Source organism: Lemur catta, chromosome 3 (assembly GCF_020740605.2).
Source record: "Lemur catta isolate mLemCat1 chromosome 3, mLemCat1.pri, whole genome shotgun sequence".
Lineage (NCBI taxonomy): Eukaryota > Metazoa > Chordata > Mammalia > Primates > Lemuridae > Lemur > Lemur catta.
The window spans coordinates 109,258,914-109,282,926 of NC_059130.1; the positions used below are offsets into that span (position 1 = coordinate 109,258,914).

At 36.8% G+C, this 24,013-nt stretch overlaps 1 protein-coding gene across 1 annotated transcript in view; it reads right to left on the reverse strand.

The window, feature by feature from the left end:
- The window catches only part of CLIC4 (chloride intracellular channel 4), a 73,929-nt gene that overhangs the window by 4,748 nt on the left and 45,168 nt on the right, over positions 1-24,013 (reverse strand). Inside the window, exons 3-4 of the mRNA XM_045545961.1 lie at positions 22,008-22,133; positions 10,244-10,350 (exon numbers count right to left, since the gene is read on the reverse strand). Coding sequence (XP_045401917.1) covers positions 10,244-10,350; positions 22,008-22,133 — 233 coding nt within the window. The remainder of the gene's footprint in view (positions 1-10,243; positions 10,351-22,007; positions 22,134-24,013) is intronic.

A 24,013-nucleotide genomic window follows, 5' to 3' on the forward strand; every position in this document is an offset into this window, starting at 1 on the left:
ACACGTGAACACAGCTAGCCCTACACAGTCGACATTTCAACTGGGAAAAATGGGTGGGAAAAGGCAAACATTAATTCAAATCAAGGGAAGAAAATCTTGCAGAGACAGAGATTCCTGCTCTCAATTTTAATTCCTACTCCCCCAGGATATTTGGATTTATCACTAAGAAATATGTTAAGAAACTCCAATACAAACAATCCAAGTGAAACCCTGGGGTTTTTGCACTGTCTCACAGAAGAAGCCAAGAAAGGCACTATCTTATACAAAAAGCACAGAGGTGAGATTAGAGAGTTCAATTTACAATACTGAAGCAGGAACCTCTTTAGCCAAATATATTAAGATGCTATGATTATTATGATTCAGAGAGAAGAGGGACAGAGCCACCACTGTACATTTGGCAACTGAGAATTCTACCCCTGAATCACCCATGCACCAGCACTGTACATTTGGAAAGTCAAGGTTAGTGACCCTTAGCAGAAAGGAATGGGAATGTCATTAAAGAAATATGGACTAACAACAGATAAATCTTCTATTATCCCTTCTTACCCTTTACTTCCCAATCCACCTTCCCCTCTCAAGCTCAGAATAGATCAACTCACACTGATGATTACGGTAACTTGCCATAAAAGAAAGTTAAATATCATTAGGTGACCATCCACGTAGTTGTAAGTTTGAATAAAGTTGGGTCCTTAAAGGAAAAAGGTGAAGTTTTACATGCTCCATATTAGATATTTCACCAGCAACATAAATATATCCTAACCCAATACCTCTTCTCCCAAACTGCTGCCACCCACTCATCCCTTGGTCCCCTCGTGGTAGTCCAGGCAAGAGGTGGCAGTCTTAGGTAAGGGGCTGTAGGCACAAAAAGGAATGAAGAGATTTTAGGAGATAAACCAACAGAGCTCAGACATCAAAGTGAATATGGAGAAAGGGGAATAGATGTATTCAACATAATGTAACTTGAGTCCCTACTATGTGCCAAGGGTTGTTTTAAGCATTGTTAAATTTCTCAGTTGAATAGAACATAAAATGTTCCTATTCCCAGAGAGTTTAGATCTTGGAGAGATGGGGTAGCGCAGAGAAGCTGTTCAACAAACTAACACTACCCAGGGTGAATGCTGGTGCCATTTACTGAAATATTTACCTTCCTAGAGGTGAAGCAGATTTAGAGGATGTGGAGATGAGTTCAGTTAATATACTGAGTTTGAGGTGCCTATAAAGACATGTGAGATGTCCAATAGACAGGGTTTCAGTGGCACAGATTGGGCTGGAGGAACATTTGGAAGTTCTAAGAACATAAATGAACAATGAAATCGTGGAGTAGGGGAGACACAGAGGGCCTAGGGAAAGTACTAAGGAACATCATTTAAAGGACAGGTAGGAAGAAGAATCTTTGAAGAAGATTAAAAGGGAAGAAATACACTCTTACAGAATCTCGGAGTTCAAGGTTGGAAATGCCTTCGAATCCCAGCTCAATCTTTCATACGAGGCAGACTCCTACAAAGTGCCGTATCACTGGATTACTCTACTATGCAAAAGTACAACTGATTTTTATAACGGCCCCATATCCAGTAACCTTGCTAATTCACTTTTTTCTTACAGTTTATCTGTAGATTCTCTTGGATTTTCTACAAACACAATTATATTATTTCAGAATACTGATATATTTATTCCTTCCTTTACAATTCTCATGCCTTTCTTTTTCTTGCCTTATTATACTGGCTAAGACTATCAGTAAAATGCTAAGTAGAAGTGGTGACAGTGAGGATCCTTTCCTAGTTCCCAATCTTGAGGTGAAATCTCTCACTATTTTCTCATTAAGTATGATGATGGCTATAGTTCTTTGTAGAACTTATCAAGATTAAGGAAGTTCCCCACTATGCCTAGTTTGCTAAGACTCTTTTAAGAAACAATGAATATCATGCTGACTGTGAAAAAGTAATAAATTTTATCATATGCTTTCTTCTGCTTCTACTGAAATGGTCATATAATTTTTCTCCTTTATTGATCTGACAAATTATTCAGATTTTTGAATGTTTAAATAATCTTCCATTCCTGAGTGAAACCCAACTAAATTGTGTGCATTATCTTTTTTCATTTTGCTGAATTTGGCACACTTTTTGTCAGAGTTTTGCATCTGTGCTCAAGAGAGAGAGTGGCCTGAAAATGTCCTTTCTTTTGATCTTTTTGTGTGCTTTTGGTATCATGGCTGCGCTCAAAAAGCAAGTTGGAAAGTATTCCCTCTCTTCTGTTCCCTGGAAAAGTATGTGCCAGTCTGATGTTACTTTTCCCAAAATGCTTGGAAGAGTTAGTTCATCAATGAAGCCATCTGAATCTGGAGTTTTCCTTTTAATTGTAAGAAAACTTACAGATTTTAAATTACAGACATAAGACTATTCACATTTTCAATTCCTTCTTGTGACAATTTTGTTCTACCAGTTTTTGTTTGAAAATGTCTACTTTTTAAAATTCATAAATAAAAATCATCACATTCTTACATTCTTTTTCAGCTAAAAACCTTGGTGAATATATATTAAGAGAGTTGATTCTCACAGTAACCACAGGGCATAGGAAGAGATGTTATCCTACCTTATAGATCCAGAAATAAGAGACTAGAAACTTTGCCTTATTTTCAGCATCAAAGGAAAGAGATTTTGACATCCTGGAATTTAACTTGTTATGACTTGGAATTATAAATTGGATGGTAAATCCTCAGAAAAGGCTGACTAGTTTAGCAAGTATATCAATCCAGGGCTGTAAACATAAATGTCACATCTTGAAGCAAAGATAAAATATTTAGATGTGTTTGCTTTCACTTAGTATTTCACTACTTACAGAATTCTAATTTGCTTTCTTTCAGCTCACTGAGGATTTCATACCATTGTCTTCTGAATTCCACTGTTCCTATTGAGAATCAGTGCTCAGTCTTATTGCTATTCTCTTAAAGGGCTTTCTCTGACATTTTTAAGATTCTGTCTCTGGTTTTCAGCAATGTGACTATGATGTATAAAGGTACAGTTTTCTTTATATTAATATTTGTGCTGCTTGCTGGGTTTTATAATGCTGATTCCATGGCTTACCATCTTTCATCGATTTTGGAAAATTCTTGGCAATAATTCTTTACATGCAGCTTCTACTCCATTTTCTTCTCTCCTTCTGCGACTCCAGTTACACATGTCAGACACCTTTTTCATTGTGTTCCATGTCTTATCACTCTTCTGTATTTTTTTTTTGGGGGGTCCTTTTGTCTCTTTGGGCTTCTATTAGATATCTCCTTCTGACCAATCTTCTAGTTCACTAATTCTTTCTTTAATTATTGTCCAAACTGTTAAATTTCTCTATTGAGTTCATAATTTCAGATGCTGTATTTTTAAATTCTAGAACTTCCATTTGATTCTTTAATTTCCACTTTGCTGAAATTCTCCATCTTGTTTTTTTATTTTCTGAGCATATTAAAGTTATTGTAAAGTCAGTGTCTGGTAACTGAATACCTTCTAGTTTATAATATAGTTTTTAAAATGTATTAGTTATGTTTAGTACATGATATGAGCCCTAACACTAACAGATTTTTTTAAGTTGTTAAACTTTTAAACTCAGGGATAGTTTATATTAAACAAAATCATATACATCTTCCTTCTAATTCTTGCTATTCAAGTAATTCATCATTCTTGCTTTCCTGACTATATGTTCTTTAAAAGTACAGTCTGTGTTTTGTGTTTCTTCTATATCCCCTAAAATTCATAAAACTTACTTAAGCACAAATTGGACTGGTGAACACTTGGCCAAGACTCAGAAAGGCTGATGATTATGTATAAAAGTTTTGGGTTTCTTAAAATATATGAAGAAGATTCAAAAAGAAATTAGTTGAAAATGTAGAATGAGGAGGCTGAGAAAACTGACCTGCCTTCTTTCCTCCCCCACCTTCCTTCCTCCTCCTTTCTCTCCATTCTTCCTCTTGTGCCACCTCTGTCTCCTTTCTCTCCTTCCTGCAACTGTTCCTTCCTCCTATAAATGTTTATTAAATGCCTGCTAGGTACAAAGTATTGCTCCAAGAGCTAAGAACATAGGGATGAACAGACAAAAATGCTTGCCCTTGGGGAGCTTACACTCTAGTAGGGGTGAAACACACAATACATAAAACCAGTGAGATAAAAGGCTATAAGTGCCAGATTGCTATTTCTTTCACCCAGCTCAAGAAGTGCTTTTTAGCAGCTGTGTTATATGGGAGGTTGGTGAGATGAAAGCGGGATAAGACAATCTCGAACCTTTAGAATCACATTCAGCAAAAATGATCCACACAATTGTGAGAGATCCAGGAAACTGAGAACGAGCAAAGGAACTATAGGTGTACAGGGCTCCTCTCTCTTGCTCACTCTGAGATGGCTTCCCCATTATTTAAAAATAATTTATTATCTCTTGTTTTCTCTTAATATCTCTTATTCTAACTTGCTATATCTTTCTTGCCAAGGGAAGAAAAGAAAAGGAGGAGGGGAGGGGAGGAAAAGAAAAAAGAAAACATAGAATGAATACATGAAAATGTAGAATTACTTTAAAGTCAGATAAGTTTAGAAATTTGTACTTGACTGTTGTTACCTCTTTTGTGGGAGTGGGAATGAGGTAGACACTGCATATTGCTATAGAACACAATAGCCTTTTAACATGTAAAGAAGAATTGGTACTATATATATATATATATATATTTTTTTTTTTTTTTTTTTTTGAGACAGAGTCTCACTGTGTTGCTTGGGCTAGAGTGCAGTAGCATCAGCCTAGCTCATAGCAACCTCAAACTCCTGGGCTCCAGTGATTCTCCTGCCTCAGTCCCCCACCCCCTCAGTAGCCGACACCTGGATAATTTTTCTATTTTCAGTAGAGATGGGGATCTCACTTTTGCTCAGGCTGGTCTTGAACTCCTGAGCTCAAGTGATCCTCCCTCCTTGGCCTCCCGGAGTGCTAGGATTACAGGCATGAGCCACTGTGCCCAGCCGGTAATATTTTTGACTTAGGAAAATACCAAACAAATTGGAGTGTGTCACCTCAAGTGATAAGTGACAAGATCAAAAATTTACCTATTTTATTAATAAAAGATCACCCTACCCATAGCCATGATTAAGCTAGCTTATTTCTTAGAGGAAACGTAAGCAGAAAGACGCTAGAACCCAGTAAAATAAAGTTGATGCATTAAGAGTGCTCAGCTGGAACTAGAGAAGTGACAGGGAATCAAGCCATTTAAAAATAAAAGATCAAAAATGCAAAGCACCAGATACAACTTTTTATTAATTACATGCAAGGTAGTGATAATGCATACAGTTAACTGAAATGTAAAGTTTATAAATTAACAAAAGAATACAGTATGAGAAACAGCTAGGTTAGTAAGGAATCAAGGGCATGATGAAAACTTTTCATGGTTGTACTAAAAGGAAAAAAAAAAAGGCAGAATCTCAGGGTTTTAAAAGAACTAAAAAAGAACTAAAAGATTCAGTATGCTTCCTATTAAAAACAGTGAACAAGAATAAATACGTATTAGAATACAAGGACTTGTTCTTTGATCAGATCACAATGAACAGGCCGGGCGTGGTGGCTCACGCCTGTAATCTTAGCACTCTGGGAGGCCAAAGTGGGAGGATCACCCAAGGTCAGGAGTTCGAGACCAGCCTGGGCAAAAGCGAGACCCCCGTCTCTACTAAAAATTAGAAAGAAATTAGCCAGACAACTAAAAATATGTAGAAAAAATTAGCTGGGCATGGTGGCACATGCCTGTAGTCCCAGCTACTTGGGAGGCTGAGGCAGAAGAATTGCTTGAGCCCAGGAGTTTGAGGTTGTTGTGAGCTAGGCTGACACCATGGCACTCTAGCCTGGGCAACACAGTAAGACAATGTCTCAAAAAAAAAAAAAAAGAAAAGAAAAAAATGTCAGAATAAAGAGTATATTAATAAAAACAAAGAATGATGAATTAGTTTGATATAATTTTTATATATCGGCATAAGGTATGGCCAATAAAACAAACAAAATCAGCAGTACCAAGAGGTACTAAACAGCACCATTCAATAAACAAAGTTTTAAAGACTATGGTAAAGGAGTATAATAAGGTTAGTTAAAATAAAGAAAATGTCAAGATTAACCACTAGAAGGCAGTAGCAGGCCATCAGAAAGTAGCTCTTTGTCATTCATAACTATTATTCTCCAATACCCATGCTGTAGTGATGCTGATATTTCTAAAAAGCTATTTGAAAAGCTCTAAAAAAATTAGTAAGTGCAACAGAGGTGACACAATCAGTTTAAAATTAATTATGGGCCAGGCACGGTGGCTCATGCCTGTAATCCTAGCACTCTGGGAGGCCAAGGCGGGAGGATCATTTAAGCTCAGGAGTTCAAAACCAGCCTGAGCAAGAGTGAGATCCCATCTCTACTAAAAAAATAGAAAGAAATTAGCCCGACAACTAAAAATATATAGAAAAAATTAGCCAGGCACAGTGGCACATGCCTGTAGTCCCAGCTACTTCGGAGGCTGAGGCAGTAGGATTGCTTGAGTCCAGGAGTTAGAGGTTGCTGTGAGCTAGGCTGACACCACGGCACTCTAGTTGGAGCAACAGAGTAAGACTCTGTCTCAAAAAAATAAAATAACATAACATAACATAACACAACACAACACAACACAATACAAAACAAAACAAAATAAAATACAAAATATAAATAAATAAAAATTAATTATGAAAATCAAAACACCCTTTTTTGCCTATGAGAATACAACAGAATTAAAGTCATTCATACACATTCACCAGGGTCAGAGTGTGAGAAAATGAATACTATTATATTAGCGGGAATATAAACTGGTATAGATTTTGAGAACAATTGGATGAAAACAGAGAATTTAAAATGCACAAATCTTTTGATTTATTTGGAACCTACCTCAAGGACATTCACTGGCAGCATTGTTTGTCACAGTAAAAAGACAATCTAGATGTCTATCGACAGGGAAATGGCTCAATAAAAACCCATATTAAAGAATACTAAGCAGAATTTCTAAAAACTGAGGTAGATCTACATTGTGATATGGAAGGATTTCTACCACATAAGTGAAAAAGACAGCTGCATGTGAATATGTACATAATACACATTTACATAAAATGTTTGCAAAATTACACAGAAAAAGAATGAACACAAAACTGTTGGAGGTCATATAATATGATTAAGGAGGGGCAATGAAGTTTTATTAAATTTATTGCTATACTATTTTAACTTCAACAAGCATGTATCTCTATTACCTAAATGATTTGAATGAATAAAATTCAAGGCAGAAAACATTAAATGTAACAACAGTATTTCTGTTAGTGAAAAATGATGCAATTTATGATGAAGACAACAAAGGCTAAAGATTACAAGCATTTACATGGCTAAAACTATATTTTAAAGTTACTGCTAGTTTTAATAAAGGGTAATCTTATACAGACAAGTCTTAAAGCCTAGGTTTCCATCATGGGAAATGGAGAGAGGTAATAGGTATTTTGAGGTGATTAAATATACAATGCAGTTTCACAGCTACAATGATGAACACCACCATCCTCTGACTCCTACACTTTTCCTGAGAGAAAGCAAGAGAGCAAGTGAGAAAAAGACGGAGAACAGGGATGGGGGAGAGGGGAGAGGGAAAGGACAAGAGGGGGTCCTGAATAAAAAGGAACTAATCAGGACCTCTAGAGTCCTTGCCTCCACTTAAACATAGGAACTTGGACATTATGAAACATGTCTCAGAGTATATTCAACGATGCCAAATTCATTTCTCTAAAGAATATTATAAACACCAGACTAGTTTCATTTGATATCTTAGTAAATTATATAAATTAATAATATCACAGACCTGAAAAAACAGAAGATCTCGGACAGATTATACCTAATGCATCCCCATCAAAGGAATTACCCACTGGTTTTTCTTTTAATGCCTAAAAGGTTACACAAACTTTTACTCCCAACCTGAACATGTTACTAAAAGAATTACATATCTTATCTATCATCAATGTTTCCTTTTATTTTATTCTTTAAATCTTATTTACTTTATACCCCAATCTAAGTATTGGCCCTTCACTTTCACTTTCACTAGTCCCAAACCGTAGCATCTAGACATCTAATCCCTTATTTAGAATTAGGTCCTAAAAAGTCTTAAAATTTTCCAAACATACCGGATTTTGTGAAATATATAATAGGCTGGTAAAAACTAATCAAAGACTTGTCTACTCTGATTTACCATGTAAAATGACAAATCCATCTCCGTGTAAACTGTCAATATTGGAGTGGATGTTTGGGGAAATAAGGAGGTGAATCACTAATTTCCTAGCATTATTAAAGGCATTTAATTGCACCAAACAGATATGAGACCTACAACAAACATACATAAGGAGGGACCCTTTAAGCTCCAAAGTGATTTAGAACACTGCCTTCTAAAGTCTCATGGCAGTGACAGGTCCCTGTGGAAGGAAGTTGCTTGGCAACTGGAATTTTTATTTACCAATAGGTAATTTAATATAAAAGCCTTCCAGGTTATGCACTGTGTAATGCACTATGTTGTTTGTTCTTATTGGTTGTAACATTCTGAGGACAGTTAAAGAGTAGGTGGCTACTTAAGACAGTAACAAATTGATAGGAAAAAATAGAATACAAAGTTATACTTAAATGAGTCACTTTTTCCCTTTTCTTCTCTCATCTCCCAAAGCAAAAGCAAACACACTGTATTCCCTTCTCCTCCCCACCAAGTGTTAGAAGAAATTCAACCATCTTCCAGCTTCCAAAAGCCACACAGAGAAATAAAAACAGTCTAACTTTAACTAAGATTACTCAAAGAGCTATGCAGCAAGAGAATCTGGATAGAAAAGGATAGTTTCATGAAAAGTACAGTTAGCCTGCATGAAGGAAGCGTAGAACAGAAAAGACATTGTGGAAAGGAGGGCTCCAATATAACCATCTACTTAGTGTGTAAATTGCTTAGACAGAAACATTAGTCAGGAAAAAAAGCCAATTACTAAAGAAAATTGCTTCCAAACTAAGGCGGCTACTGGAACACATTATTGATAGATTTAAGCCAGGCCTAAGTACTAAAATTTTCCCTTCCCTTCACTGTAGAAAAACATTTCATGCAGTGACTATTATTGCAGAAACCAAGAGCAAAAGACACTGAAATTCAATACTATATTATAAAATGCTGCAATTTTTAAATTTAATGATAAAAAATAGCCCGAATAGCTTGGAAATCTTCCTGCTGAAATAATGTAGGAAATCAGCAAGTATGTCAGTTTTTAAAAGATATTTATTCTTGCTTAACCAGCACTGATTTTTCCCCTTTGGTATTCTTGTTCATTTGCTGCCACAAATTTTCAGTCAAAAGATCCATACCCAAGCTACCAAACTAGCTAAAACTATGATGAATTACAGTATTTTTCAGAGCTAGCTTTATTGGTTATTGTTGTTACTTTTAAATAAATACTAAGGTTCTCTATACAGTTTTCCCCAGAGAGAACAATGCTTAGCACTCGGAAGAGAAGAGAAAGGGAAATTATTGAATGCTATAGTTAAGACACAGTTCATTAAATGGAACCTCTTTTAAAAGAGACTTCCCTTCACTATATGTACATTTGGCAAATGAAATGATAAAATAGTGCCTTTAATAAATAAAAGAAAATTATGTCTGTACTACCTAAATAATTCTCACCATTAAAATACCACTTGAAAATAAAATTCTAGTTTTAGGATGCAGAGAAATTTGGAAGGTTAGTGAGAGTCTAATTACTTTCTTAAAGCAACTCCAAAAATTGTTCTTTAAGGGTAATTAGCACAAAAAAAACCATTCAGGCTGATTTTAGGCATTAAATAGTAAACAAAAGATTTCATGATTGTTTAAATTAAGCTCCATCAATCTATTCCAAGTCACCACAACCACATAATCCATTGTTCTGATGTACTGTTAAATCTTCACAGTAACTTCTCAACAGACTGCGAGAACAACTTCACTCAACATACATTTTATCACTAACCCGCTATATGCTAGGCACTATGCCACTAGAAGAAACACAGAGAAACAGCAATTTGAAGACTTATCCTAGTTTATTATCAAATTTCTGATCAACTCTGAAAGACAGTTTTTAATGTGTAGGAATGCTTAAAAAGTGATTATTATAATCACTGTCATAATAATAGGTTTTTGTTGTTGTTTGGGAGTTTTTTGCAATTGTCAATTCAATTTTTTGTTTTTTACCTTCATTAGCCTCAGGCCTTGAATTCTTGATATATGCAGAGAATTTGGCAAAGATGTCCATTCCAGCAGTATTTGATTCTGGGTGTTTTGGTGAAAGCTTTAAGTACCTATATAGGAAAGGAGATAGATTACAAATCCTTCAAAGATACACTAGCATTAAGTTTTCTCGATCAACAAACCACTCTGCTAGCAGTTACTAGACATCTTTTAACAGTTATTACTCTAAGAAATGCCATCAGCTGTTTTCTACAGTATTATTTAAAGGTGTTTTTTCCTTAGGAAACAAAGCTCTGCACAGTGATTTTGTTCACATATTAATATTCTTGGCAACTAAAGGGCATCCATACTCCATCTCCATTTGATAAATTAGGATGCTGAGCAAACAGTCGAGTTGTTCAGAGATTTGTGCCCAGGCCAACAGGCGTCTTAGAATGAGATATCTAGAGCAGTGCTGTCCAAGAGAATCTCCTGTGATGATGGAAATGTTCTATACCTTCATGGTCCAATATGGTGGCCATTAGTTCCATGTTGCTATTTGAATACAAATTAAAATTAAACACAAATAAAATTAAAAATTCACTTCCTGAGTTGCACTAGTCACATTTCAAGTGCTCAGCAGTCACCAGACAGCACAGCTCTAGAGCCTTGTTAGTGATGTCAACCAGATCCTTAGTATGCCATGCTCTGAGCCAGCACTATGCAGCAGGGACAGAGAACCCGACAGGAGGAAAAGAACCTATGCTGGTCAAACATTTTGAGGATCCACAGCAAGGTAAGGACAAAAACAGCAGGCGGCAGATCATTCACTTCAAACCTATACCCAGGATTTTCCAAAAGTTCCCATATATTAGATATTATATAGTATATTTGAGGGTAGCACTGAGCAACAGAAAAATAGGATGTCAGAAATCATACTGAGGAATGCTCTGTTATGTTGTTACAAAGTTTTTCTACTTTGGGAACAGACATGACACACCAGACTTTTAAACCCCCTCCACATTTTACATATTTAGATTTCAAACACACGTACTCAGTGCATATTTCTTCCTCACACTGGAATACACATGTGAAAAGGCTCAACTATTCATCTTCTCTTCAGCAGGGCTTGCATCAGCTTCAGGGAGTCAGGGCTAGAGGAATTCAGATTCTTAGTCCCACTCAGGAAAGATTAATCAGCTAAAGGTCCTACAAAATGTCACTAGAAAATGAACTTGGGGGCAGTAAGGCTTTAGAAAAAAAATCTTACAATGAACTAGTTATTGCCATTTATTGAAGACACTGTCTTGCCAGTTTTCTTTAAATGAAAAATGGTGAGGTAGTTTTTAAAAGAAATTTAGTTCGGTTGCAAGTTGTGTTTCAGTTTAGTTTTTACATTATTCGTATTTCTTATGTTTACTATTTTGAATTCAGGAAGAAATATATCTTCTAAAAATTGGGCAAAGTACTTACTATATTGGTAAGGAGGATGTAAAATATCTGTGGAACACAAATATCCTCAAGATATCTTTCTTTTTAATAGGTCTACCTAGTCTCCAAATATCTCTCAATTTTTAAGCTTCAAGATTTCTCTTGGTCAGGCACAGTGGCTCATGCCTGTAATCCTAGTACTCTGGGAGGCCGAGGCAGGAGGATTGCTTGAGGTCATCAGTTTGAGACCAGCCTAAAAAAGAGCGAGATCCCATCTCAAGTAAAAATAGGAAAAATTAGCTGGGCGTGGTTGTGCACGTCTGTAGTCCCAGCTACTGGGGAGGCTGAGGCAGGAAGATCACTTAAAGCCCAGAAATTTGAGGTTGCTGTGAGCTAGGCTGACACCATGACACTCTAGCCCAGGTGACAGAGTGAGACTCTGTCTCAAAAAAAAAAAGATTTCTCTTATAAATATATTTATTTACATACAGTTTTTCAGTGATAAATTATAGTAAATGAGTTTCACCCAAGTTTATATATCTATGTCTGTCTATATTTTCCCTCCTCCTAACTACTTAACTATAGAAATCTTTACACTTTCTCGCTCTTTCTCATTTTTTCTTTCTGCCTGAGCTAAAACAGCTAAACCCAAGTCCAACAACGCTGAATTTCCCTTGACTATAAAAACAACCAGCCTCCTTAAATGTTTGTACTGTTTGTAATACAGCACCTTCACTGACTCATTTCAAATACAAAATAGTGCAGGGAACATAAGTGCCTTTCCAAACATCTATGTCTTCCTCTAGCCAAGTTTCCAAAATTAGTCCTCTTTTCCCCAACCAGTATTTAGCTGTGCCTACTTTTTCTAATGAGGTAAACCTCTTAATTCTCCAAATAACTTACAGGAGGGCAGGCTTGAATTACAAATCATTTATATATTCATTTCTATAATTCTTATAATTATTGAGTATTTATTAATACTGTGTGCCAGGCATTGTTGTACTAAGTGTTGGGGATGTAACGATGAGCATATAAAAGCATATTTCCCACTGTACTTTCAAAATACACAAGAGCTCCAACTAGAGAAATATTTTGGTGGAACAGGCAAAATGAAGGAGGACTTGCTATCAGCATATCCTTAATCATATAAAAACAGATGGTATTAAAATTCTGGGAAAAAAACACTGTTCTCTAAATCAGGTTAAACGTGCCCTATTGTCCCCCTGAGACAAATTATTAAATTTGTACTATTAATGCATAGAATACTTTAGCTATTTCATTTAGTTATGATCTTTATTATGTTTCTTCTGCTAATTTGGGGTTTGGTTTATTCTTGCTTTCCTAGTTCTTTGAGGTGCATTGGATTGTTAATTGGTAGTCTTTCTACTTTTTTGATGTAAGCATTTATTGCTATAAAATACCCTCTTAGCATAGCTTTTGCTTTATCCCACAGGTTTTGGTATATTGTGTTTCCATTTTCATTTGTTTCAATAAATTTTTTTGTTTCCACCTTAATTTTTTCATTGATCCAGTGGTCATTCAGGAGCATGCTGTTTAATTTTCATGTACCTGTATAGTTTCCAGTGTTCCTCTCGGTTCTGATTTCCACTTTTATTCCATTGTGGTCTGAGAAGATATTTTATATGATTTCTATTTTTTTAAATTTGTTGAGGCTGGGTATGGTGGCTCATGCCTGTAATCCTAGCACTCTGGGAGGCCGAGGCAGGCAGATTGTTTGAGCTCAGGAGTTCGAGACCAGCCTGAGCAAGAGCGAGACCCCCGTCTCTACTAAAAATAGAAATAAATTATATGGACAGCTAAAAATATATGTAGAAAAAATTAGCCGGGCATGGTGGTGCATGCCTGTAGTCCCAGCTACTCGGGAGGCTGAGGCAGGAGGATTGCTTGAGCCCAGGAGTTTGAGGTTGCTGTGAGCTAGGCTGACGCCACGGCACTCTAGCCTGGGCAACAGAGTGAGACTCTGCCTCAAAAAAAAAAAAAAATTGTTGAGACTTGTTTTGTGGCCTAACATATGTTCTATCCTAAAGAATGTTCCATGTACTGATGAACTCAAACAATGTAACAGGGAAAAAAAAAAACAAATAATCCCATTAAAAATGGGCAAAGGACATGAATAGCCATTTCTAAAGACAATACACCAACAGGTATACCAAAAATGCTCAACATCACAGAAATGCAAAAGAAAACCACAATAAGATAACATTTTACTCTAGTCAGAATGGCTATTATGAAAAAGACAAAAAATAACAGATATTGGAGAAGATGCAGAAAAAAGGGAACAGTATAACACTGTTGGTAGGAATGTAAACTAGTACAGCCACTGTAGAAAACAAACAATATGGAGATTTCTCAAAAAAAAAAAAAAAAAAAAAAAACTAAAAATAGAATTACCATTCAATCCAGCAATCCCACTATTGGGTATCTTACTCAAAGAAAAAGAAATCAGTATATCAAAGGCATACCTGTACTCGCATGTTTGTTGCAGCACTATTCATATTAGCTAAGATATATAATTAACCTAAGTGTCTGTCTATGAATGGATGAATGGATAAATGATACATATACACAATGGAATATTATTCAGCCATAAAGAATGAAATCATGTCATTTGCAGCAACACTGATGGAAATGGAGGTCATTATCTTAAGTGAAATAAGCCAGGCATGAAAAAACAAATATCACATGTTCTGATTTATATGTGGGAGCTAAAACATTTGAACACATGGAGGTAGAGGATGAAAAAATAACAGAGACTGGGGAAAGTGAGCAGGGGTAGGGGAAATGATGAAGAGAAGTGGGTTAAAGGGTATAAACACATAGTAAGAAAAAAGGAATAAATTCAAGGTTTGATAATAGAGTAGGATGACTACACTTAACAAAAGAGTGCTGTACTCAGGTGGTGCACACCCTGAAACTGATTTGATCACTACACATTATATATATAACACATTTTGTGTACCCCATATATTTGCACAAATTTTTTTTAAAAAGAATACTATAGCTAAAAGACAATATTCACCTCAAATCTCTCATTTTGCCTAAAAGGAAATTATATTCCAGAAAGCATATACACTTGGCCCCAAAGTCAATTAGTTAAAAAGATGGACACACTAAAACTCAGACATTTTGTCCACAGGTGCAGTTTTTTTTTTCCTATTACAGATCAGATTCTCTCTAAAAGATGAATCAAATTCTAAACCAGTTAGTCTAAATTTTTTTGGATCTTCCCCAAACACTACATTTTAATTCATCCATTATTATTAGTTCTAGCAAATAGCTAGATCAAGCAATAACTTTCAATTATTGTGAATATTCACTTTAACATTTAACAAAAAAGAGGCAAATAACTCATAAAAGGCTATTTGTCAATGACAGAAGAGATATGAGCACCCAGGGTATTTAGACTTAGTTCTTTATTCAGTATTACATCATAGACTCTTAATGGTAGACTAGCTAAGAATATTTCTATGGTTTGGGGAAAGATATCAGATATTTTCTCCTTTCTTATGTTAATATAAAAATAAAGGCTGATTATACAACTTACTAAATTATCCTCGTAAATACTTTTATTGTATTTCTTGCTTTTTAAAAAATGCTTAATAATGCTTTATAGAGCTCTCCTCCGAATTTAACTAGCTTCCTTCTATTCTATCATTTTATCAGTAAGTTAGCCAAATATACAAGGCTGTTTCAGTGAAAAGCCCAAGTTTCAGAGCTTTTTGGCAAAGTAGTTCCTTCATTCAACTAAGAGAAATACAAAAATACTTTCCTCAGAGAAGAAAGAGAAAGTTCATGTTAAAACCTGTAGTTCTAATACAAACATTAGCAAAAGTTGGCTGGGTACAGTGGCTCACACCTATAATCCTAGCACTCTGGGAGGCTGAGGCGAGAAGATTGCTTGAGGTCAGGAGTTTGAGAACAGTCTGAGCAAGAATGAGACCCCATCTCTACTAAAAATAGAAAAAAATTAGCCAGGCAACTTAAAAAAAAAAAAAAAGACAGAAAAAAAAATTAGTTGGGCGTAGTGGCATAAGCCAGTAGTCTCAGCTACTCAGGAGGCTGAAGCAGGAGGATCACTTAAGCCCAGGAGTTTGAGGCTGCTGTGAGCTAGGTTGACGCCATGGCACTCTAGCCCAGGCAACAGAGAGAGACTGTCTCAAAAAACATTAGCAAAAGTTCTTTGATTTAAGCCTTCCATTACTCTCTGAATTTTAAACAACTCTAGAGTAGACAATTGCCTGTATTTATACTTGTCATGATTAAATCAGGAAGTGTTCACATAAAAACACTCTGTTCTCAGTACAACCAAATGCCAATTCTAGTCCACCAGCTTGCACAACTCTTCTGTCTTTTCTCCTCATCCTATCTAGAAACAAGATGGCTTTCAGACAGAGCATCAGCAATAAAGACCTGAAGACCACCCTGTCCTGGAGGGAAAAGACAGCCAGAATGGTCCCTGGGTGCCCTACAACAACATAGAACAACAGACGATGTAATCCTAGCTTTCTGGGAGGCCAAGGCGGAAGGATAGCTGCAGCTCAGGGGTTCGATACCAGCCTAAGCACAGTGAGACCCTGTCTCATTTAAAAAAAAAAAAAAAAACAGACTAAAGAAAAGGAAAAGAAAGGAAGGTGGTGGTCCCAGAAACACTTCCTCTTTCTACTCATCCCCTGGAAAAAATTCTGCATGAAAGAGATTATGCTATTTGGTTAGCATTTCACATTATGGGTTGCAGAACCCACTAAGGGGAATAAACTTCCAATCCAAACATGCTGTTTCTACATATATAATAAAAATTCATCAGAAGTTAAGCCTCACCCACTGTTTTAAAGGATTCACTGAATTAAGTTTGATAACCACCTTCAGTCCAGTCCCACTTGCTCATAGTCAAGCAAACTATCTTTGATTTCTCTCCTACCCTTATCTCTAAACTTGAGCTAGCCTTAAATTTTGTGCTCACTAAAGCACAATCCCAATTAAAGCCTTAACATTTTTCCTCTTTTATAAAAGCTAAACCCAATGAAATGAAAAGTAGAAAGCAGGCCGGGCGCGATGGCTCACACCTATAATCCTAGCACTCTGGGAGGCCGAGGCGGGCAGATTGTTTGAGCTCAGGAGTTCGAGACCAGCCTGAGCAAGAGCGAGACCCTGTCTCTACTAAAAATAGAAAGAAATTATATGGACAGCTAAAAATATATATAGAAAAAATTAGCTGGGCATGGTGATGCATGCCTGTAGTCCCAGGTACTCGGGAGGCTGAGGCAGGAGGATTGCTTGAGCCCAAGAGTTTGAGGTTGCTGTGAGCTAGGCTGACGCCATGGCACTCTAGCCCGGGCAACAGAGTGAGACTCTGCCTCAAAAAAAAAAAAAAAAAAGAAAGAAAAGTAGAAAGCAGAGAACAGAGGAAACACAGATTTTTGAAGTCGTATTGATATGGCTTTGGAAGTATCCCAGCTCTGCCACCACTAACTGTGAAACCTTGGACAAATTATTTGGATTGCTTAAATTTCTTCATAAAGTTTGTGTGAAGATTAACTGAGATAATCCACAATATAACCCACAAAGCACTGTGCATGGCACATAAGTAGCTCTTGAGTGTTAATAACAGTGGAGGCATTGGCAGCATCAAAAATCCCTTCACCTTAAAGTGAAATTTAAAAAATTTAGAAACTCTCTTCAGAATATAAACTACAACACAAAAACAAAGAAAACACCCTTAGAGAGAATTTAGCACATGGTAAACACTTTATAACAAAGATTTCCGAGTGTTCAAACTGAAAGAAAAGACCATCTCTGGTTATAGTATCTCTATATGCTTAAATAAAACAGGACTGAAATTTCAATATAACAATGCAAAGTGAAAATGTTTATTTTCAAGGTCCAATTCAAAGCTGTGATGTCTTACAGAGCATTAGATGCCAAGAACCCAGAATATTTTGATATTGGTGCTACTATTTCTCTTAATGTCTATTGTCTCTGAGAGAAATAACAAGGAATAATGAAAATTGTTGATTTTTGTTGTTGAAGAAGACTAGAAGACAATATAAGAAAATATCTGATTGACTGAAGTTGTATATATGTTAGCACTGCGATCCCCAACCCCTGGGCCAAGGACTGGGACCAGGCCACAGAGCTCCATACTCCCACTCCTTCTTGCCTGTGGAAAAATTGTCTTCCATGAAATTTGGGCGAGGGCAAAGCAGGAGGTGAGGTGAGCAATGGGCAAGCTAATGAAGCTTCATCAGTATTCACGGGGAGTGGCTCACATCACTGCCTGAGCTCCTCGCTCCCACCCCACCGTCCGTGGAAAAATGGTTTTTCCATGAAACCAGTCCCTGACGTCAAAAAAGTTGGGGACCGCTGTGTTAGCACACTGATTTTAAAAACTTAAATATACTTGAAAGAATTTACACAGTAAGTACTTTAGATAAAAAATTTTAAGTACTTTAGATAATGCTTTAAAAAAATACAGTTCCGTTCACAGAGAATGAATAAGGCGTTCAAACTGCTTCTCTATCATTTTATGTTGACACAATGATTTATAGTAACATGAGAGGAAGCTCACTTTCAATTAGTGTCTGAGAACAAGTTGGCAAATGTGGAACTTTCATCAGAGTCGACAAGACATTTAAGAATAAAAGGGGATCTAGTTGGTTCTATGATGCAACAATCTTTCAAAAGTTGTAAGTTGAATACGTGTTCATGATAGTCCCTTACTGATGGGTATAAAGCTTCAATTTGTATTTTGCAAAGATCCTAGTTTTGATTTATTGGTATCCTAGTTATATGCATGACCTGGAAGAAAAAAAAAAATCAAGATATATTTTTTTAATGTTGGTCTGGAGATACTTTACTGAAGATGAAAGAAAGGTTAGGACTTCCAGAAAGCAGAAATAACAGAAGTTTCAGGCTTTTAGAAGAACAGGAAGGAAGACAGAGGACAAGATTTTAGAATTAGTATAAAAAAGAATTAAGAAAATAAAATTTTGGGCTTAGCACAAGATTGTTAACCAGAGGACAATTCTGCTCACAGACGATGGGCTTGCTGCAGGCAAAGGCTCTGTTGCTCATACTTCTAGCAGTCTTCCTGCTACCAACCCCAATCCTGCACACCATGCTCTAGCCACTTCTCCAGGTCCCCAAAAGTCATTTATTCAAAATGACTACTCTGCTTTGGAATGCTCCAGTAATCAGCCATTCCCATCTCTTTCCCTCTCCTCTGAGACACAACAATATTGAAGTTAGGCCAATTAACAACCCTACAAGGGCCTTTAGAGGTCATTAGTGTTCAAGTGAAGGGAAGAGTCACATGTCTCACTTTAAATCGAAAGATAGAAATGATCAAGCACAGTAGAAAGGCATGTTGAAAGCTGAGATATACCAAAAGCCAGGCCTTTTGCACCAAACAGCTGGCCAACCTGTGGATGCAATAGAAAGGTTCTTGAGGAAATTAAAAGTACTACTCCAGTGAACACACAGATGATAAGAAAGCAAAATAGTCTTACTGCTGATGTGGAGAGTTTTTTAGTGGTCTGGATAGAAGATCAAACCAGCCACAACAATCTCTTAAGCCAAAGACTAATCCAAAGCAAGGCCCTAACTCACTTCAGTTCTATGAAGGCTGAGAGAGGTGAGGAAGTTGCAGAAGAAAAGTTTGAAGCTAGCAGAGGTTGGTTCATGAGGTTTAAGGAAAGAAGCCGTCTAGATAACATAAAAGTACGATGTGAAGCAGCAAGCACTGAAATAGAAGCTGTGGCAAGTTATCCAGAAGATATAGATAAGATAATTGATGAAGGTGGCTACACTAAGCAAGAAATTTTCAATGTAGACGAGACAATGCCTTCTATTGGAAGAAGAGGCCATCTAGGACTTTCATAGCTAGAGAGGAGATGTCAACACCTGGCTTCAAAGCTTCAAAGGAGGCCGGGCGCAGTGGCTCACGCCTGTAATCCTAGCACTCTGGGAGGCCAAGGCGGGCGGATTGTTTGAGCTCAGGAGTTGGAGACCAGCCTGAGCAAGAGCAAGACCCCATCTCTACTAAAAATAGAAAGAAATTATATGGACAGCTAAAAATATATAGAGAAAAATTAGCCGGGCATGGTGGCACATGCCTGTAGTCCCAGCTACCCGGGAGGCTGAGGCAGAAGGATTGCTTGAGGCCAGGAGTTTGAGGTTGCTGTGAGCTAGGCTGACGCCACAGCACTCCAGCCCGGGCGAGAGTGAGACTCTGTCTCAAAAAAAGCTTCAAAGGACAGGCTGACTCTTGTTAGGGGCTAATGCATTTGGTGAGTTAGACTGAAGCCAATGTTCATTCCCAGGACCCTTAAGAATTATGCTAAATCTACTTTGCCTGTCCTCTATAAACAGAATAATAAAGCATGAAGGACAGCCATCCATCTACAGCATGGTTTACTAAATGTTTTAAGTCCGCTGTTGAGACCTACTGCTCAGAAAAAAAGATTCCTTTCAAAATACTACTGTTCATTGACAACACACCTAGTTTCCCAATAGCTCTGATACAGATATACAAGGAGATTAATACTGTTCTTGTGACTGCTAACACAGTATTTATTCTGAAGCCCATGGATCAAGGAGGAATTCTGACTTTCAAGTCTTATTAATATTTCCGAAATACATTTTGTAAGGTTATTTATAATTGCCAAAGATAGTGATTCTCTGATTGATCTCGGCAAATTAAACTGAAATCCTTCTGGAAAGGAGTCATTATTCTAGATGCCATTAAGAACATTCATGATTCACTGGAGGAGGTCAGAATATCAACATTAACAGGAGTTTGGGAGAAGTTGATTCCAACCCTCATGGATGACTTTGAGGGGTTCAAGACTTCAGCGGAGGAAGGAACTGCAGATATGGTGGAAGCAGCAAGAGAAAACTAGAAGTGGACTGAAGATGTGACTAAATTGCTGCACTCTCATGATCAAACTTGAACAGGTGAGGAGTTGCTTCCTATGGATAAGCAAAGAAAATGGTTTCTTGAGATGAAATTTACACCTGGTGAAGATGCTATGAACATTGTTGAAATAACAAAAGATTTATAATACTACACAACTTAGTTGATAAAGCAGCAGGGTTTCAGAGGATTAACTCTAATTTGGAAAGAAGTTCTACTGTAGGTAAAATGCTATCAAACAGCATCACATGCTACAGAGAAATCTTTCATGAAAGGAAGAGTCAATTGATGCAACAAACCTTATTGTTGTCTTATTTTACGAAATGGCCACAACCACCCCAACCTTCAGCAACCACCATCCTTATCAGTGAGTAACCATTAACACCAAGGAAAGACCTGCCATCATCAAAAAGATTATGACTCACAGAGACTGAGATAATCATTAGCATTTTCTAGTACTAAAGTATTTTTTAATTAAGATATGTGCACATTTTAGAACTACGAGCAGTAATGCTTTTGCACACTTAATACACTACAGTATAGTATAAACATAACTTTTATATGCACTGGAAAACCAAAAAGCTCGTGTCACTCACTTTCTTGTGATATTCACTGTATTGTGGTAGTCTGGAACACACCTGTAATATCTCCAAGGTATGCCTGTAATTGTTTTCGAACCCTCTGACCCAATAATCCCATTCCTGAGAAATATATCTAGACATGGAGAGTAAAAGTCAAGTTAACTAGCAAGGAAGGTTTGGATCAAAGGAAAAGAAACATCTCAATTTCCAGGATAATGAACTTAGAAAAGCCTAATGCTTTGAACCTATGCCAAGATTACAATATGATGCAAAACTGCACATTTGCAATTTAGGTAGCTATCATTACCATACATGCAGGACCTTGAGATCTGGAACACCTCAAGAAATAAGTAAATAAAAACTCTGAATCCCAGGGGACACAGTCTGAAAAGTCAATTCCTTTGGATTATAACTTTAGAAAGTTACCTTTAAAATGGACTGAGAGCAAATCCCACCTGTACCAAACTCCTGCTCAGACATTCTGGCTGGGTTCAGCTGAATTGTGTCCTTCTATATCCCTTCTCCTCCCTAAACTTCTCTCTCACTTTGGGATCTACAGCCCACAAATAACCAGTCTTTCCTGACCTATCACACACGTCCCAAATTTGCTTTCACCATGCCCAAATTCCCGCGTTTCTTAGCATGGCTTATCCACCTGGCCAGAAGCAACTCTCACATCTATTTAGTGGAAACTATAAGAAACTCAGAAGAGAGTCCTAGTCATTTCAATTAATGCTGTTAGAATTTAACTTAAATATCATCAGGAGAAAGATCTCTAAGTACAAATAAGACAAAGCTTCAAAGAGGTAGCAATATTTCCATATATATTTTCTTTGATACTCACTTAGGAGGGCATAAGACTTCTTCAAGAAATTCCTCAATCTTATTTACATCCGTTTTGACTTCATTGTTGAAAGTTATAAATGGTGGGTGGGTCCCAGGAGCCAAGTTCTGCAGGTCTGCAGGCTTCCTGTTAGGCAAAATAGTGGTCAAGATCAGATTATTTTTTAACCTAACTAAAAAGGTAACAATACTTTAAATTCTCAGAGTGGTTCTAAATTTTACAGTGCATACAAGTAAATAAGAAATAGTACTTTTTTCCATTAAGTATAACAGCTGCAATGATATTCTAATAAGAAGCAAACTTCTACAAAGTACATAATTTATGGTAAGAATCAAGTCTTTGATTTTTTAACCAAAAAACAAAGTCCTTCTCATTCCAAATTTAACTATGGTGCTTATTAGAGATGGTAGTCAATGAAGAAGGGGGAAAGACTAGGGAAAGTCAGTCTCTGGTTTCAACTCTTGCACCAACTAACTGTGTAAAGATGGATAAGCCATGACTTCTCCAAGCCTTCTTTTTTTTTCTTTTTGTAAAATAAAGAAGAGCAGTTGATTCCTGCAGTCCTTTCCAACTATAAGATTTAAAATTCTGGTGCTACCTCTTTTCCATTTTCATAGAAGTCCAAACTTAACAAAGAAAAGATCACCAGATTAAACTAGCTAATATCAAAATTATATAGCATTATATATATATGCTACAAAAAAGATAGCATAACCAAAGGTAAAAGGCAATGTGGAAGGGACAAAATATTATAGTGAATGAGAAAGGCTTTAAATCTTTATTACCTAAGGATTTTGTCCAAATTCATTTTAAAAGTCATCAAAAAATCAAGTAGGTGTGAGTCAAAAGAAACTGCTAAGAGATAAGTGAACAAACACAAGGGGAAAATATCAAATAGCACAATTATCAAAGCAATTTAAAACTAAACAATCTTTCTCCTTTTAATTAGGAAAAACTTAAAATACTACACAACACTGTAAAAGATGGTGAAACTATTATGGTTACACAAGAGCAAAAAATGTTGTAACTACTTGATTTTTTTTTTTTTTTTTTTGAGACACAGAGTCTCACTATGTTGCCTCGGCTAAAGTGCTGTGGTGTCAGCCTAGCTCACAGAAACCTCAAACTCCTGGCCTCAAGTGATCCTCCTGCCTCAGCCTCCCAAATAGCTGGGACTACAGGCATGCACCACCACGCCTGGCTAATATTTTCTTTTTTTAGTTGCCCAGCTAATTTCTTTCTATTTTTAGTAAAGATGGGGTCTGGCTCTTGCTGAGGCTGGTCTCGAACTCCTGACCTCAAGTGATCCTCCCACCTCAGCCTCCCAGAGTGGTAGGATGTTACTACTTGATTAAAAAGCAAAATGAGGGCTGGGTGCCGTGGCTCACACCTATAATCCTAGCACTCTGGGAGGCCGAGGCAGAAGGACCCTGTCTCTACAAAAAATAGAAAAACTTAGCTGGGCATGGTGGCGCATTTCTGTAGTGTCAGCTACTTGGGAGGCTGAGACAGGAGGATCACTTGAGCCCAGGAGTTTAAGGTTGCTGTGAGCTAGGCTGACGCCACGGCACTCTAGCCTGGGCAATAAAGCGAGACTCTGACTCAAAAAAAAAATAAAAAATTTAAAAAAAACATAAAAAAATAAAGATTTTACTGATTTTGATTAAATGTGGTAAACTGCTAATCTCAGTCTATTTTAATGTCAATTTGTGGGGCAACATTTTAAAAACAAAACAACACTTTTTGAAAAGATTTCAAATACAGCTTTTATAACATATTTTAAAAATACAGTGTAGAAGTAAAGATTATACTGATAACAGGTTTAGAAAAATATTCACTAATAATCTTTCTAATTCTGCTCTTAGCAGCCTCAACAGGATTTAATCACCTTTGAAATCATCTTGAAAAAGAACACAGGACATGTGGCAAAGTTCTCTGTGTGTGTGTCTCTCCCCACTATCACACACTCAAATTCACACACACAGGATATACGTGTGATTCAGAAT